General features: G+C 34.2%; 1 protein-coding gene across 4 annotated transcripts in view; it reads right to left on the bottom strand.

Annotated features, from left to right (window-relative positions):
- Positions 1-13,016, bottom strand: part of ENPP3 (ectonucleotide pyrophosphatase/phosphodiesterase 3) — a 111,886-nt gene that overhangs the window by 72,402 nt on the left and 26,468 nt on the right. For all 4 annotated transcript variants that reach the window (XM_074187599.1, XM_074187601.1, XM_074187598.1 and 1 more), the window contains exons 8-11: positions 9,105-9,184; positions 6,034-6,153; positions 4,154-4,263; positions 3,312-3,377 (exon numbers count right to left, since the gene is read on the bottom strand). In XM_074187599.1, the coding sequence (XP_074043700.1) occupies positions 3,312-3,377; positions 4,154-4,263; positions 6,034-6,153; positions 9,105-9,184 (376 nt within the window). The remainder of the gene's footprint in view (positions 1-3,311; positions 3,378-4,153; positions 4,264-6,033; positions 6,154-9,104; positions 9,185-13,016) is intronic.

Below are 13,016 nucleotides of genomic sequence, written 5' to 3'. Positions count from 1 at the left end.
CAATAAAGAAAAATTATTTTAATGCAGCTTTATAGGACAATGTCAGTGAGACTTAAAAAATAAACTTGTAAGCATCTGCTTCTGTCAGCATTTACCCTTTTATACATTTGAATATCAGGATATGATCATTTTAAACATCAAGAAAGTTAAGGCTACCCCCAAAAGTCAAAATGTAGCCAAAGCAACCAAGGTGTTTTCAGCCTCTATCCATTTCTGACCATGTTACATCACTGATACTTTGCTACCTATGACCTTCCTTAACTATTATCCTTTTGGGAAACAGGCTTGGATTTGGGGGCAAAGGACCTGGGCTCACATCTCCATTCTAATATTTAACTATTTTATTTTTGTTATCACTTAACCTCTCCTGTCCTTGGCTTATTCATTTATAAAATAGAGATTACACTGGATAACCTGTAAGGTCCCTGTGTTCTCTGAATTCATTGATGTATGATTCTATATTTTAGGGTTCCCTCATGATCATTCATATGAGACTTGACAAATTTCAGGCATTCCATCTCTCCTACCAGATCATTTCTTCATAGTTTTACTCTAGTATTCTGCAAATTTGTAGAATACTCAGAAATTTGTAGGACATAAGGAGAAATAAGAAAATGAACAGGGTTTTTTTTTAATTATACTGGGCAAAAAAGGTGGGGTGAAAGAAGGAATGAACGAATGAGATAATGGATGCTGAAGTGAAATAACAATTATATTTTTATTTTGCTTCTTTTTTCTGTCAAAGAAAATATTTTCCTGAATCAAAATGACCATAATGGGAGTTGAAATCCCTAAAAAAGGAAAAAAATAAGACATCTGACATCTGACTTTCCTTAGATATATCAAATCACCAAACTCTAATTGACTGCAACCCAGGAGGGGTGAAAAGAACTAGAGGATATGATTGGTAAATAATTCTCAGGTAAAAAGATTGTAAAGGGATTAGAGATCTGGAGCACAGCTTAAAAATGAGAAAAACAATCATCTCTGTAAAGTGTAGACCAATGAGCATGTTAATTAAATTTTTAGATGACATAAAGCTAGGATAGCAAATATGTTCTGATGACAAACAATAGAAAAAGATTTCAAATGGGCTACATTAAGCACTTGATCGACTTTTAAGTAGATAAAATATAATAAAAATAAGTGTAAAGTCTTATATATGGTTTGTAAAACTCAACTTTTCTAGTACAAACTAGGGTAGGACTAACTAAATAGCAGTTCATCTAAAAAAAAGAAACAACTTTGAATTTTAGGGGAATTAATGTGACATGATTGCCAGAAAATGTTAGACTACATTTTATTAGGAGACACATAATGTCTAGGACTTAGGGTGGGGAGAAACAATTCTGTACCCTGCCTTGATCAGATCAGATCTGTAGAATTAAAATTGTCTGGTGGACCATTGACTGCGCACTGCTAATAATTAGTCATGTGATGTAGAGAGATATAACTGCAGTTTATTCACTCAATGAGATATATCAGAAGTCAATAGATGGCATATCTGTCAAAACTTAATTAACAGCATTTATAAGAAAAGAGGAAGATGCCCATTGGAGTCAGAAGTTTCCTATCCCTATTTCCAAAGGAAGGAATGTGACCTTATTAACACAGTCATTCTCACTAGATCAAAAGAAATTCTCTCTCTCTCTCTCGATATATATATATATATATACATATATATATATATATATATATATATATATATATATATATATATATCTCATCAGATAAAGTAAAAGAATATATTCCTTTGGGCTATCAAAGTCTTTTAAGTTGTTTTTTTTTTAACAATCATAAAACAATTAGTGGACCAGGATAGAAAATGGAGAGAAATCACTCAAATAAACTTTTTTTTTTTAGTTTTTGCAAGGCAGTGGGGTTAAGCAACTTGCCCAAGGTCATACAGGTAGATAATTATTATGTGTCTGAGACCAGACTTGAACTCAGGTCCTCCTGACTCCAGGGCTGGTACTCTATCCACTGTGCCACCTAGCTGCCCCCAGATAAACTCCTAATAGTATGTATGTATATATGTGTATGTGTAAGAATGAACTCTTAATAGACCAATTCTTAAAAGTTCTTTTTTTAAAAAACATATGGAATATTTTATTTATTTTTAGGTGCCAAAAAAATGAAGTTGGTGGGATAATTAACACTGGATAACAAAATCAGGATCCTAACAGACTGGAATAGACTAGGCTATTTTTTTGAATTTAAGAAACTGAAATCTAATAAGGATATGGGTAAACTCTTTAAAAAAAAGGATTGGTGACTTGGGTACAATTTTGGAATTAATTTTTTTTTTAGGTTTTTGCAAGGCAAACGGGGTTAAGTGGCTTGCCCAAGGCCACACAGCTAGGTAATTATTAAGTGTCTGAGACCAGAATTTGAACCCAGATACTCCTGACTCCAGGGCCGATGCCTTATCCACTACACCACCTAGCCACCCCTAGAAATGAGGTTTTAATGAGGCTCTTAAGACTAAGTTTTCTGAGGGTGATTAAGATCCAGAGAAGTATATAGGACCTAGGGTCTAACTATCAAAGGAATATTGTGAAATAAAAAAGATCAAGTAGGCCTGAGAAATTCTACTGGTAGTTGGGGTAGTCAGATTTTGACAAGTAGAGCCTTTCTGCTATGCTGACTGAGTTTGATTGTGGTTCCAATTAATAATAGATCTTAAAGTGTGCTACTTAGCCTCAAGGAATATTTTGGCCAGGAAAGTCTCTCTAAAGAAAAGATAACATTCCTTTTGAGGGAATCAGATCCTCTAGATGACAAGCAAAAAAAAAAAAAAAAAACCCAAGCAAAACCCAAAACAGAGCAAAGCAAAAACTAGCAATGAATGACTATAGCAATTTTAAGGAAAAGCAGAAACTATATAGGAATGAGGCCCAGTCAGTGGAGCAAAGAGAGATGTTCTTGCTGAGCCCCAATCTTAGGAGCAAGAATTGACCAAGAATGTGCATCTCTGTTTCCAAGATTGACATTCTAGGCTCTAGGATGTGGGGGACTTTCCCTTGTTACTTTCTCTATTTTGCTTTAGTTAAATGTATACTGTTTAAAATGAATATTATTTGGTTTCATCTGACATAAAGATTCACTGGAAGGCAGAATCAAATGGATTTGAATAGATGCTAACCTAAAACAGCACACTGGACTTGGGGAGGAGCAAAGAGACCTCAACCCATGTCAGGACATGTCAGTGGCCCATGGCATATTTATATCCATTAAAATTAATCTGTCATATAAAGTAGTCATCTGATATATATAACTTATTCTTCCCTTTATTTGATGTTAGTAATTACCTTTGAGATTGAGGTAGGTCAAGCCACTGCAACAGTGTATAAATTCTTTCTTCAAATGGAACAGAACTAAAGGAAATAGTTAAGAGAAGATACAAGATCATAATGAGCACAGACCTACCAACACAGGTTAATCAAGCAGGAACAAATTGCATTTTATAATGTTAATGATAATACACAAATAGATTTGTAATCTGATGATTAAATTTGTATAATTAAATTTTCTCAAAAGGGAGTTGTCAATATAATTGAAAAAGCACTTAATCTGAAGTCAGTGCACCCAGGTTCGAATTCGAATTCTACTGCTTCCTACCTATGCAACTTTAGGCAAAACACTCAATCTGAGCCTCAATTTCCTCATATATACAATGGCAGGTTAGACTAGATGACCTCCAATGTTCCTTTCAACTTCAAATTTTGATTCTATGATTTCCTCTCCTTTTAAAAAAAAATATTATTTAACTTCTTTTTGTCTTATTCCCCCCCAAAAAGTGTAAAGAGATAATACTGGTGTTTCCAATTTAAATCCTATGTATCCTTCCAGGGAGGGGGGGGGGGGGAAGGAGAAATAGATGGACCTTGCATAGGGAATGGGGGAGGGGAGGTGAATAGGAAACCAGTCCAAGAGAAGGAACTTCACCTTGCCAACTAAAATCAAAAGGCAGCAAAATATTAATATTTCAAGGATTTGAGATTTCATCAGTGTAAGAACCAAAGATGGAATTTCCTCCATTAACCTGAAATGCAAATACTTAGAGAACTAACTGACTTTGAGGAAAAATTACATAGAATACAACTTCCCACTTGCTCCCACCTAACTAATTCTTACCATATTTTTGACTTACTTGTTATACTTCATGTAAATGGATGGAAATGAGTTCATAATGTCTACATCAGAGCCAGGCCAAAAGTAAGTCCCAGCCTTCAAACCTTGATACATAGCTGTTAGCCAAACCTGTAAGAAGATAAAATCAAAAGTTTACTACAAAAGAAAATTTTCAATTTGTAAATTTCCAGGAAACTTAAGATCAATCAAGGAAAGGCCTCAAACATAAATGTAAAGATTTCTATTAACATGAATAAAGGAGATTGAAGACAATGAGATTAGTTTCTATGCATGATTCACAATCATGCATGTTTTCTAATTTTACAAAGAAAACAATTCAACTATTCTAATATAATTAAAAATAGTACAATTGCTTTTTATTTAAAACAAAATCATTTAGTCAAAAATACTATTTTTTTTAACAATTAGAAAGTGGTGCAATTGATTCAAATTTTAAAGACTTTATTTACTTAAAATAATTATTCTCTTGTCCTATGACATTCAAAGTAGTATGAGTTCTTAATTTCAAAAATGATTCACTTAAGAATTATTAATACTATTGAAAAAGTAGTATGAGGAACTGGTATTTTAAAAATCATTTTGTTATTATAATTTGTACTGGCATAATTTACATGAGATTTAAAACTCATCCATTTACTTAAAGTTCATTATTACTTTTATTCTAATATAACTGGAAAATAATGTGACTAATTTATATGTAAAAATCACTTAGTTATCTAAAATAATTATTAATCATAGCACTGGAATTTTTAAAACTATTTAGAATTAAAGTTCCCAGTAATAATAAGCAATATCCTTCAGTTTTAAAAATAATGTTTGTAAATGTTAAAACCACATCTAAAATTTGACTTTCAAAAAAAAGAGTATAGACAGATGATTTATAGAAATCATGAGAGGAAATTTCAAATCAACAACAGAGCCTGCTCAGAGTTCCATTCTTTGCCCTATTTAAAGAACAATGTTGTGGTTTTTTTTTATTTTGCAAAGCAGTGGAGTTAAGTGACTTGCCCAAGGTCACACAGGTAATTATTAAATGTCTGAGACCACATTTGAACTCAGATTTTCCTGACTCTAGGGTTGGCACTCTATCTACTGTGACACCTAGCTACCCCTAAAGAGCAATGTTAAGAGGTAGAGTGGGTTGAGCTTGACTTGGGTTTTTCAGCAATCCATCACTCAGGTTGGGTGTCAAAGAGAATAAAAAGAAAATGTGTCAAGGGGTAAATGGATTTAAATGTCAATATCAGCTAAATAATTTAGTTATAAGAAAAGTTTCAGAGAATAACATGTTCTGGATCTAATAGATAATTAGGAAGTGGTTGATTGAATTGAGTTTTCTCACACTGGATTGATCACCAACCAATTTGAAGGAAACTCGTAAAGATGGTCTTTAAAAACTGGACAGAATTCCATCTTTCTGCAATTATCTATTTGAGGCTCTGCTTAAGAGTAAAAGTTAGGAAAGAAACAAAAAAAACCCATCCCAATTTCCTAATAACACCAAAACAAAATTGTTATTCATAAAGTGGTTTCAAATAGGTATCAGTCTTAAAGAAAATTTTTTATCAAAACTTTTTATCAGAACTTTAAATATTATTTCACTTATTAAAAAAGTAACAAAGGGGCAGCTAGGTGGCGCAGTGGATAAAGCACTGGCCCTGGAGTCAGGAGTACCTGGGTTCAAATCTGGTCTCAAACACTTAATAATTACCTAGCTGTGTGGCCTTGGGCAAGCCACTTAACCCCATTTGCCTTGCAAAAAAAAAAAAAACCCTTAAAAAAAGTAACAAAGACTGAAGTTTAAGGAAAATCCCTGTGGATTGTGTACCATGTGTAAGATTTTCTATCATGTTAGAAACTTGGATATTGGATACCTACAGGTTGTCCATACCACCATTTTCTATCGAATTTCTCTTGTGAAGAAAGTGAAAAGTTCTTGTTGAGATGTACATCATACATATTATTATCAATGATTCCATGGGATTCTGGATATAAACCCTAAAATAAAAATAAATCAAAGGAAAAGAAACAAATTTACATATTAAGATAGAATAGATGATCCAAAGCTGGAAGAAATAGTTAATACATTGAATGACAGATTTAGGATCCAAAAAGATTTTGGCAAGACAGACTACAGAACCAAATCTAATTGAATATGTTAAAGTCAGAACTCTGCCTTAGGCTCTCTTTTCTCATCCTATACTTTAATGATGATTTTATGAAGTCCCATGGGTTCAGTAATTACCTATATATACATATGACTGAAAATTATATATCCTGATTTCTCTCTCATCACACCCAATTTGGATCAAGGTACAACATGGAAACAAAGTAAAGACTGACAGATTGCTTTCTGTGGGGGGGATGTAAAATTGGGGGGGAAATTGTAAAACTCAAATAATATCTTTAATAAAAATAAATTTTTAAAAAAAGAAAATTATATAGCCAACCCTCATGTCTCTTCTGTGCTCCAGTCCTGAAATTTTAAATGACCCACAGTATCTTTACCTATAAATCCCTTGGCCATCTCAAACACATAACAGAAGCAGAACAGTAAACCCAACCTTCCTCTCTCATTTTACTTATGTCATTTTTGTAATGCTTGTTTCATTTCTTCCAAAAGTTATAGTTGATTTATGAATTTTTCTCTTAAGGCTTTACTTATAGATTTTTGTGAAAGTATTTTCTCCTCCAGGGTTTTTATCTTATACAATCCTGGCTTCACAATTTATCATTGAAGTCTTTTATCATTTACTCATTTTTCCAGTCTTGCTTCTGGAATTGGAATTTTGTATTAAGTTCAGCTTTTGATACTTCCGGAGGGGACTGTTGGAACCTTGTTTTGATCTTAATCTGTTTTTATCTAAAGTATTGCTATAATTTCCTCTACTTTAGCATTGTTTCCAAGGATTTCAGGTATGCCTCAGACTGAAGGGTGCCCTTAGAAGTTCGATCTACAGTGTAGTTTGATTGTTGACCTCCTGGTCTGAGTTTTAGAGACTTCGGAGTAAAGTCCTAGATTTGAGTGACTCAACTGTAGGTTTCCTCCTGGCCAAAGTTCCAAAGGAAAACTGCTGCCTGCCTCCCCCCAGCCCTGCTCCCTCCCAGCAGCTTGTCAGTTAGATGGAAGGCTTAATTGGAACAAGGATTTCATGTTGTCTATTTTAATAAATCAGCATAAGGTTTAGCCCAGTTCCAGAATCCAGGGCCAGAAAGATAGAGCTCTGGACACATTTTTGATATACACTCTTCAGCTTAGGACACAAAACCCATCTATCTGCACTGGACATAAAACTCCATTCTGGGAACAGGGACAGAACTGCAGACTCATCCCTGGTCCTTGTGTTCTGCCCTCACACAGAACTTCAGACTTTGTCCCCAGTCCACAATGGAAAGTTGTAAAGAACCAGTTGCCAGCTTGCCCCTATTCTTTGTTCTCTGCTTTGGTATGTACATATAGGTTCTAGCCTTATCCATGTGTTAGAAGCCTCTGCAAGAGCCTTACTCACTAAATCCCCCTAAGGCTGCCAAAGGCCTGCAGACCTTTGAATGGTTTCTCCTCAAATTTTCTGATCACTCTGGTATTTTTCCTTGATGTTTGTGGCAGAGCTTGTGGCAGAGCACTAGACTTCACTGCCTCCTCTTTCTTTCCCATCTTTGCCAGTACCATTTAACAACTACCTCTAAAATAGTCTGCCTCAGTTTCAATCTTGATCTACCTAGATCCAAAAAATAAACTTAAATGCTTATATTTACCCAGACGCAAAATAAATAAATAAATAAACCTAAATGCTGATATATCTAATGTCGACCTGGGCAGCATTATCTTCCTCCAAACCCCATTCCCATACAACTTGAATTCGACAAACATGTATGAAGCGATGACTATGTGCCAAGAACTATGTTAGTCACTAGGGTAACAAAGACAAAAGTGAAAAAATCTCTATCCTCAAAGAGTTTACATTTTACTGGGGGAAAAAGTCATGTACAAGATAAGGAAATCTAAAATATATTCAGAGAAAGCCACAATTTTCCTGTATCAAATTCTCTTCATCTGTAAAATGAGGGAGGGCAAGGGTTAGATTACTTCTAAGGGCCCCTCCAGCTCTAGATCTAGCATTGTATGATTCTAAATACAAAATCATTGGAGTCAGCACTAACAACTGGATAACTATATTTCCTATTATAGTATAAGTTTTCCATCAGTGGATTCTTCTTGTGTCACAATGGTCAGTTCTGAAGATGTATAACTAAGTAAAAATCAGCTACTTGCTACAGTGGAGAAATGCTAATTCAACAAGCAGATTGAAGTCCCTTTGGGAGCAAAGGTACATTAGTAAGACAATTATAAAAAAAGAGAGTTGTCTCCTATGAAGGCATCTCTTAAGATTAAAGTTTATTCACTAATCCATTAGACCATTTTCATCATCCTGTGATATGATAGATTTCACATTGCAATTCTACCTCCCCCTACCCTGTTTAAAACCTTTGGTTTTGTGATTTATAGACAGAATGTGGCCCTTATGGAGAGGAAGGTGTGAGTTGAATACTTCCTTAGATACTCCATAAGTTGGTGACCTTAGATGACTCCCTTAACCTTCCAGGACCTAAGTTTCCTCATCTGTAAAAATAAGTGGGTTGAATTCAAGTGACTTCTAGAATCCCTCACCACTCGAAAGTCACGATTTCCAATCTCCAAATCAATCACGCTACCTGTCTTATTTTACATAGTTGCTGATACCAGTGAATCCTTTGATCTTACTATCACTATGGTACTCTGATTACTCTCTCTTGAATCATCATCTGAACCATAACCTTTCCCCAACAGGACTTTGATAATTGTCCTTAATCAGTGACATATAACACAGGCAGGATATTTTTCTTCCCTAATCTTGACCACAAATCATTTTATTAGTTTTTTCAGCTAAACCACTTGGTTAATAACTTACTGTGACAATAGTGTAATGATTTGGGAAGGTTTTGGTTGGATAAGATGCTCTCATGTACTTTGAATGTACTCCACATGTTTCTGCAACAAATCATATTAATAGATTAGGAAGATCCTTGTTTTATGAAAAGTATGTAAAAATAGAAAATTTGGAAATAATAAAAAGTCAACTATGAGGATTCATAATAAATTGATTTATACAAATATATTTAATGTAATTAGTTAAACAGCTATTCTATGTACTTTTCTTGAACATATTAGTATACTGAATACAGTTTAAAAAAGCAAAAATTTCTAAACTTTAATGTCTTACTCCCCACCGTTTGAGGTCAAATGTATTCTATAAGTGAAAGACACTGTATAGACAGAAGAGTTCTATATATTATTATAGAATGCATAATAATATCTATTATGAGATACAGAAATCATTATTATAAAACCAATTTCATTGGAAATTTCAAAGTGCTGGTCCTTAAATTTTCAAGCAATTTTTAAAAATCATATTCAATATAACACAATTCCAATCTAAGACTATAAGCAGTCCTTAAGCCTTTGTTTTAGTGTATGTAAATTGGTAACAATCAACAAGCATTTTTTAAGCACAATATTTTCTGCCAGACACTGTATGTAACACCAGAGATACAAATACAACCAACAAAACAGCCTCTACTCTCAAAATGGAAGCATATAATCACAATTCTATTTTATTAAACCCTTACTGTTTACAGAGTGTCTTAGTGATTTGGTATCCTATCTATGCATTGTAGTTATTGCAAGAGCCTTACAAATCAATAAATTAAACAGACCATCTATTTAATTGACAAATTGTATTCCTCACACATAGATGTATTATTATTTTTCTAGTGCAGGGAGACTATTATTTTTGAACCTTGCTTATCATTTTATTAATGTAGGGAACTTAGAGTAAAAATTTTTCTGGGTTCAAATCAATACCTGTTATGTTATTTTTAGTCATAATTACACTGAGAGGTTGTGACTAATTAATACAAATTGCTCATTTTAAAGTATTTTATATATTTAAAGTATTATTGATCTGAGGCAGTTCAGGACAATCTCTGCAATTTGTAATCCTAGAGAGTTGTCTGCATCACTGAGAGTGACATGCCCACTGTGTGTGAGATGGAGAAGTAACCCAAGACTACCTCATTATACACTTTTCAACACTGCCTCTCAGGCACCAAGGTGGATTGGAAGAGGATGTTTCTTTACCTGGAAATTGCCTCTACTCTTTTTTCTCTAGGTTTCTATAATTCTATTCTATCTTGGTTCCCCTCCCATCTAGTTGGTTGTTTTTCTCAGTCTCTTTTGCAAAATCATTATCCTGTTAATAGTACATATCACCTAAGGCTCCATCATTCGGATCCTGCTCTCTTTTCTCTCTCTACCAATATACTTGATGATCTCATCAGTTCTCATCAAGTCTTTATCTTTTCTCTACTAATGATCTTCATATCTTATCTACTTATTCAACTCTAATCTCTTTCCTCACCTTTAGACTCATCTCCAACAACATCATGGTCTAGATGTATCAAAGACACATTAAACTCAGTCTGTCCAACTCACTGTTTTTCACTTACCCATCATTTGTTCTGAGACAACTCTTTCTTTTTACAGTCATAGCCTTTGTAACATCCTCAACTTTTCATTCTAATCCCATACCTAATCTTTGCCAGATCTTATAGACTTTACCTTCATAACATCTCCCACATTTGCTTCCTTTCTTTCTTCTGATACTGACACCACCCTAGTGTTGGCCCTCATCACCTCACACTCAAGCCAATTTAATACCCTGCTGGTTGACTCCCTTAACCCCAGATTTCACCCCACTTCTGTCCATCCTCCAAACAGTTATCAAATTGATTTTCCTACAGTATAGGCTTGACAAGGTCGCCTACCTATTCAATAAATTCCAGTGGTTGCCTATCTACTCTAAGATCACATACAAAACCCTCTGGCATTCAAACCCTCTGACCTCTTCTTACCTTCCATGTTTCCTCACTATATATTCTGATCCAGTGATATTCCTTCCTATATTTCCCACAAGACATTCCAAGACTGCATTTTCACTGACTTTCCCCTCATGCTTAGAATTCTGTATTTATCTCCACCTCTTGGGTTTCCTGAATTCCTTCAGGTCCCAACTCAAATCCCATCTTCTACAAGAAACTTTTCACAATTCCCCTTCACTCTAAGTGCTTTCTCTCTCTAGTGATTATCTCATCTTCCATATTTTGGGTATATCGTTGTTTGCATGTTGCCTCTCCCATTAGACTGAATTTCTTGAGAGTAAGGATCATCTTTTATCTTTCTTTGTGTCTTCAGTGATTAGCACAGTATCTCCAGAGATCATAGATGCTTGTCAACTTGATTTGATTATATTGGTGAAATCACAGCTATAATCCCTATTAAATTGATAGCAACTTTTTTTCTCATTATGCTTTTTCATAATCAAAAGATTGTAATACTATCATATTTTTTTTTTAAAAAAAGGAGACCGGGCCCACGAAAGTATTTTTTTCCCTAAGAGACAAGAGTTGTCATACTCCAAAACTTTGAACACCACTGGTCTGTTTTTTTTAATACAATTTCCTTATGAAAACTGATTTCTCAGTCATTTGTTTTTAACAGGGAAGGACATTAGGCTTTACCTCTATTTCTTTGTTCATTTCTTGGTTTGTGTAATAACTTTTGTTCTAGAGGTCACCACCCCAAGAAGAGAACATGTTGAAAGTTATTTCCTCTCCCAATAGCAAAACACAAAATATTGGACTTGAGTTTATATAGCTATACTAAAATTTCCAACAATGAAAAGAAGAAAAGCAAACAAGTTGCCCTTTTTTCAGGAAATAATGGCTTTCTACTCTTAATTACATAAATCAAAACAAATAGCATGAAATTAACATGTTTTACATCTAGAGAAAATTAACATATTTTGATTTGCATATTTAACAGTTCCCTTCTCTACCATTTTATTAATTTGTGATGTTTCTTAAAAGATCATCAGTGCCTTATTTTTTTTCTCTTATTGTACCCATGGCATTTTTTCTTACCAGTAATAAATAAAATAAAATGAAATGAAAAATAAAACTCACATTTACATTAAAACAAATCACAATTTATTAAAACTTAAAACATTTATATAGCATTTTTAAACTATAGCATTATCTTGTTTAATCCACTTACACACCCCTTGGGGAATTACAGTTATCCTCATTTTATAAATGAAAAACCTAAATTTCATACAGGTTAAATAGCTGGCTTCTAGTCAGCTTTTCACTGTGTCCTCAGGAGCTTTCCAATCAAAACTACATGTATAAAGCTTGAAATCAACAGAATAGTCACTTTAAGCAGTGCTTCAAGCTATGGCTAGGCCTATATACCTTATGAAAGGGAAACTGGTATGAGGAAACAGATTTCAAGGAGAAAATTCCTTACTTGCTAAATGACAGGTAATTTTAGAGGAAGTAGACATATAGGATTATAAGTCACTGAGACACTGACATTATAGTATAATGGTTTCTTTTCTCTACAGCTAAAGGCTTTATTACCCTGGTAGCCTTTCTCCCATCCCAGCCCTCCCCATACCTTGGAATAGACATCCTCTCAGCTCAGTGTTATAGCACCTTAGGCCCTAAGGCTTTCCTATACTAAACTTCTTGACACCCTTGCGAACAGAGTATCTGTAGAGGAAACTGAAGCAAAATCAGATCTACCAACATATAGCTTTACTAAATATTCACCATCTGTATCATTAGAATATAAGTAAATCTATTCCTTTATACCCCCGCTTGCTTGTGGGAGCAATCATTTGGTTCACTTTGTCATAAGGACTTAATGATGGCTTTCAGAACCTCTGAGAACTGACATCTTCTCCATGAAGATGGGAAGGAAG

Source organism: Macrotis lagotis, chromosome 5, assembly GCF_037893015.1.
Source record: "Macrotis lagotis isolate mMagLag1 chromosome 5, bilby.v1.9.chrom.fasta, whole genome shotgun sequence".
Taxonomy (NCBI): domain Eukaryota; kingdom Metazoa; phylum Chordata; class Mammalia; order Peramelemorphia; family Peramelidae; genus Macrotis; species Macrotis lagotis.
Note: the sequence above shows the minus strand (reverse complement) of the source record. Positions and strands in the feature narration are given on the sequence as shown.